Below are 5,519 nucleotides of genomic sequence, written 5' to 3'. Positions count from 1 at the left end.
GACAGGTTGAGGCGGTTAATGTCCTGGCGGCAGTTGGAAATGAAGAGGTTGAGGGCAGGTAATAGGCCAGCGCGGGGTGTCCAGGTGGATGCAGTGTGTTGGAGGTGGGTGAAGGGGTCGTATTAGGTTTGGCCAGTTATAGATAAAAGTATGAATCAATATTGTAGTCCGTAAAGTAGTCCTGGTGGGACTCCACTTTCTCAGCTTTTGGTAATTAAAATCCAGCAGGGTTTTAGGAGTCCTTCAAACAGTGCCCCTCTAATTATTTTCCAATGCAACCCCATATTGATACTTCAAACCAAACGCTACCAAAACCATTTTTACATTTAGAATGTAATTAATAAAATCCATTGATTATAGGTCAAAATATAATATCATTAGTATTAATTTTTAAAAGTATTTTGTAAAAATGTTATTTTATGTACCCACCAATCCATTGCTTCATCAATGTCACTCCAACTCATGGAATTTGCTCAGAAAATACAGGTGCAGAATCCTTTAGCTAACTGCTCTCCCACTTATATAATGGACCCCTCCTCCTCCTCCCTCTCCACACATGAACACAAACTACATAATCAGGCCTTCACACCACCCACACACACAGCAACTCCCAATGAAGAGATGCAGTAGTTCTGATGGCCCAAAGCCAAGCTGGTGTGTTGTGGTGACCCGGAAGGGGACAAATTTAAATTGTCTTGCAAAGAAGGCAGACGATTTATTGGGAATTGATTTCTCCCCCTCAAGCAACTAGCTTATTTTACTTCAATAATCTATGATGTGGAGGTGTTGGACTGAAGTGAACAATGTCTGAAGTTGGACAATGTTAGGTTATAGGCGAAAGTGAGGACTGCAGATGATGAAGATCAGAGTCAAGATTAGAGCGGTGCTGAAAAGGCACAGCAGGTCAGGCAGCATCCAAGGAGCAGGAAAATTAATGTTTCAGGCATAAGCCCTTCATCAGGAATGAGGCTGATTGTCCCTGGGAGCCTCCTGATACCACCCTGGAGTCTACCAGCCTCATTCCTGATGAAGGGCTCCTGCCCGAAACGTCGATTTTCCTGCTCCTTGGATGCTGCCTGACCTGCTGTGCTTTTCCCGCACCACTCTAATCCCAACATCAGGTTATAGTCCAACAGGTTTATTTGAAATCACAAGCTTTTGAAGCGTTGACCCTTTTTCAGGCTTGTGATTTCAAATACATTATTTGGTCTATAACCTGGTGTGGTCTGACTTCCGACCTTCAATAATCGAGCAAGTGAAGATCACAATGATATGACTTGGGGAGACAGATAGAGAGAGAGAGAGAGAGAGACTCAGAGCAGGGAGGGATTGGACACTGCCTTGCTCTCAGTTCCATAGCATGTCAAGGTTTAAAAAAAAGTCAAAATCACCTCATCACCAGAATTTTCCAACAAGCACCAAGACATGGCTTAGTTGCTGGTGAGAAGGGCACTCTACCTGTGAGGTACTTCATGTCTGCATGGACTCTCTACTCCACTGCAAGTTGCCCTCGAAGCGGCTGCAGGGGGGCTGTGGGCAGGATGGTGACTGTCACACATTCTGGAATGTGTCTTTGCAGGGAAGTCTGGGGTAAAATGGTGATTTTTGTTCAGAGCAGTTCTGTGATGCAGGACTCTGCTTTATGAATTGTTCCCCAGGACTTGCATTGAGACAAACATTGACTTTGCACCAAGAGAACATTGACTGCGTCTGGAAGACCATCAACTCAGTGAAAGACGTTCTCTGGTCTGCCTGAAATGATTTGGTCTTCCAGAGCAAGGAGTTGATTTTGACCGAGTGTTGCAGACTGTCACATTCCAAGGTCCAGGACCATGTGCTGAGGGATGCATTAAAGCTTGGAGCAGCTGCTACTAAGGCGCAGTGGGGAAAGACCACCTTCTAGGGTCTTTCTGCTGAAGTTAAATAGGAGTCCATTGTGTTTTCGGACTCTGTACAAAAGACATCTTGCTAAAAATATCTTCTTTTATTTCTCTTTACTAAAAGTAAATCAAGTTTTGTGATCTTGCTTTTAATTCAAAAACAATAAAATGCATCATTTTAAGCATAAGTTGTTTGCATGTTACATGACTTAGTGCACTATAATAAGATATTGTGTGGTAGTATGTCAAAATAAATTTATGTTCTGGATCTTTTTTAGGTTCAATTTAAAATACCATTTGGTGAAAAAGTTCTGAATGCAATCTATACAGTACCAAATGTGCCTTTCACCTGTGGAGTAATTCTCACACATGGGGCAGGTGGTGACATGAATTTCCATCAACTAATATCTTTGTCGAAATTCCTTGCATCTAATGGGATCCTATGTGTGAGATTCACATGCAAAGGCCTCAATCTAGACTACAGAATTAGAGCTTACAGGGCAGTGATGGTAAGATTAAGTATTTGTTAATAAAACTCCAATGTTTTGTACCCTTGTTTTATCATTTCTCCCTCCTCCCTTAACAATATTAACCCAATCTTTGGTGCTATTCATGGGCTCCAGAAACACATTCTACCATTCCATATTCAAATATGCACTTTGACAATCGAGGTCAGAAGATTAGCAATTGTGGGGTGACTAAACCATTGTTGCTTTCATGCAATGCCCACATATGTTGCACTGGTCACAAGAAATGAGCAAGAATGGAAGCACTGATTGAGATTTCCTCTCTAATCCAAGGATGTCACAACTACTCTGGTTTAGAATGGCTAATTAAGTACAGATTGTTGATTAATTCTGGAGCATTTGTAGTTTGCATGTCTCAACTATACAATGAACTATTGGGCAACTCACTTAAGTCTTTAGAAAAAACATTTTTCCCTCACCATGAATTGCTATTCTACATTATAACTTGTTTCTCAACAACAATTATTGCAGGAATATCTGAAATCATCAACAGATTATGAAGTAAAAAGCTGGTTTCTAGGGGGTAAGCGAAATTTCCTTGTCATTAACATTGTTATCATTAGCAATTTCTACATTGAATTGAACGTGTATGAAAAGTTGTTTTCTTCAAACATTGTAATCATCAGTGATACATATATGTAAACAATCGTTGTTTTCTAGGTCGATCCATGGGATGTAGAGCTGCTGCCTGTATTGTCAAGCAATGTAAGAACAGCCCTAATGAAGAACTTGTGCAAGGTCTCATTTGCCTGTCATACCCACTGCACCCACCAAAGCAGAAGAGTAAACTCCGAACAGAAGATCTGCTTTTGTTACGTCACCCAGTCTTTCTAATTTCTGGATCAGCAGATGAAATGTGTGAGAAAGTGAGTTACAGTGAAATAATTTTCCTGACTAATAGAAGTAGTGAGGATGTTAATAGACTGCTGTGGATTAATTTGATAGCGATAGTTTCAATGGAAATATAACTGAATCAAGTGTGCTTAAATCAGATTGATCAATGTCTGAGAGTGAATAACATAAGTTGATCCAGCTTTTTAAATAGTAATAAAGTTTAATTATGCTTCCTTTCTCTATTATCCACAATGTTTTGTGACATTTTACATAGTGCCATTAAAAGATAAATTTTGATAGGTCTGGCATCCTTAATACCAGGAGCAGGTTCAGTGCCTTAACATGAGATTTGTCTGGAGATACAAGTGTCATTACTAATAGTAATCTGAAAAATGAAGGATGCTTAATAATTGAGAGAACTTAATTGCTGCAGATTAAGTATTTTATAAAGTAATTTTTATACTGAAAAGAGAAGCAATCATAAGAATGTTTGAGTAAGTAATCAGAATGCAGGTTTCAATGTGATATGCTAATTTTATTTACTGTATTATTATACCCATTAGACTGTTATATTGAGATAGTATCTGTATCTAATTATGAGTTTACAATTATTGGTATCTGTAGGATTTATTGGAAGGCATACTGAACCAAATGTCAGTGACTGTCAAAGTCCATTGGGTAGAAGGAGCTAACCATGGAATGGAAGTTAAAGGAAGAACAAGAGAAGATATCATGGCTGAGATTAACACTGAGGTGCTTTCATGGATTCATGAAACGGTTCAAGAAAAATAAGATTGGTGTAGTCATAGATGTAACTGAGTGTATCTAACTTGCAATATGGATGTGAATAATTCGAAATTTCCAACGCCAAATATTGGACAGGATTTTTTTTAACTCAATTATTGATTGAGAAATTAATTTGACTTAATTAACAATGTCTGACCATTTAAACAAAATGTTAATGCAATCTATACATTGGGTTTCTCTATGGGCATTCAAAACATATGTCAGCAACTTTATTATTAAGATATTCACTTATACATGCCATTGAATAACTACATTGCAAACGAGTTTAAACACACTTTAAAATTAGGCTCAAACCTCATTATAAAATTAGAATGTCATGGAAAATGTAAATAATTATAAAACAGTAGAAAAATAAAATTCAAAGCAAAGGGTTGGGTTTCCGTTTTTATTGGTAATTATCTGTGTTAAATTATACTCCGGGATGGATACAGTATTTACTTTTAGCTTCTAAATTAAGCTATACCGGGAGTGGGTGGGGTAATCACTTTTAACTCCTTTGTTCACATTGCCATTTTTTTCACCTCTCGTTTTCTGCTTGTGTTTGTAGTGTGGCCCTAACCAGGAGGAGTTAAGAAGGTGGTTGGAATATCTAGATCCCCATCTAAGGGCAGTTTAAGCCCATTTTGGTATTTAACTTCCCCGATTGCCATATTGGCAACAGGGCAGGAAATAGGGTTTTGGGGTGTGTAGGCGCCTCCTCTGAGTGGGAGGTAAATTCTCCTATTCAGTGCCATTCTCCCCTACATCAAAGACATCTCAGAAATCACTGCCAGACTACTCAGACCTTTTGGCATCCTGGTAGCCCACAAACCCACCAACACATTAAAACAGCAGCTAATGAATTTGAAAGACCCCATACAGACAATAAGCAAAACTAATGTCATTTACAAAATACCTTGCAAGAACTGTAAAAAACACTGCATTGGACAAACAGGCAGAAAACTAGCCACCAGGATACATGAACATCAACTAGCCACAAAAAGACATGACCCACTCTCACTGGTGTTCTTACATTCAGATGAGGAAGGACATCACTTCGACTGGGACAACACATCCATCCTAGGGCAAGCCAAACAGAGACACACCTGAGAATTTCTAGAAGCATGGCATTCCAACTGGAACTCTATCAACAAACACCTTGATTTGGACTCCATTTACCACCCTCTGAGGAAAAAAAACCCAGGAAATGACATCACGTCAGGAAATGACATTACCAACCCAAGGAAACCTAAACACATAAATGGAAAGGGGGTCACTAACACCAGTGCTTCACTGGAGGCTCACTGATGATGTTACCTAGTATGCTGACGAAATGTCTAAAAACGAACCTTCCAGCTCAGTGAGCAAACTTGCATCCAGAACCTCAACCTGAGCTGCAAATCTTCTCAAAACCCGCTAGTGCCATTGGCATTTTATATGTGGTTCTGATTTTTGGTATTTGATGTACATAGTTTTTTTAACTTTTGTAGGT

At 39.1% G+C, this 5,519-nt stretch overlaps 1 protein-coding gene across 6 annotated transcripts in view; it reads left to right on the top strand.

Annotated features, from left to right (window-relative positions):
• The window catches only part of LOC122550426 (protein O-glucosyltransferase 2-like), a 58,590-nt gene extending 53,734 nt beyond the window's left edge, over positions 1-4,856 (top strand). For all 6 annotated transcript variants that reach the window (XM_043691141.1, XM_043691140.1, XM_043691139.1 and 3 more), the window contains 4 exons: positions 2,159-2,389; positions 2,879-2,930; positions 3,068-3,273; positions 3,866-4,856. In XM_043691141.1, the coding sequence (XP_043547076.1) occupies positions 2,159-2,389; positions 2,879-2,930; positions 3,068-3,273; positions 3,866-4,033 (657 nt within the window). In that variant the 3' untranslated portion in view covers positions 4,034-4,856. The remainder of the gene's footprint in view (positions 1-2,158; positions 2,390-2,878; positions 2,931-3,067; positions 3,274-3,865) is intronic.
• The last annotated feature ends 663 nt before the right edge of the window (positions 4,857-5,519 follow it).

The sequence above is a fragment of the Chiloscyllium plagiosum genome, chromosome 6, assembly GCF_004010195.1.
Source record: "Chiloscyllium plagiosum isolate BGI_BamShark_2017 chromosome 6, ASM401019v2, whole genome shotgun sequence".
In the NCBI taxonomy this organism is placed as follows: Eukaryota; Metazoa; Chordata; class Chondrichthyes; order Orectolobiformes; family Hemiscylliidae; genus Chiloscyllium; species Chiloscyllium plagiosum.
This window is presented reverse-complemented; position numbering and strand designations above follow the sequence as displayed.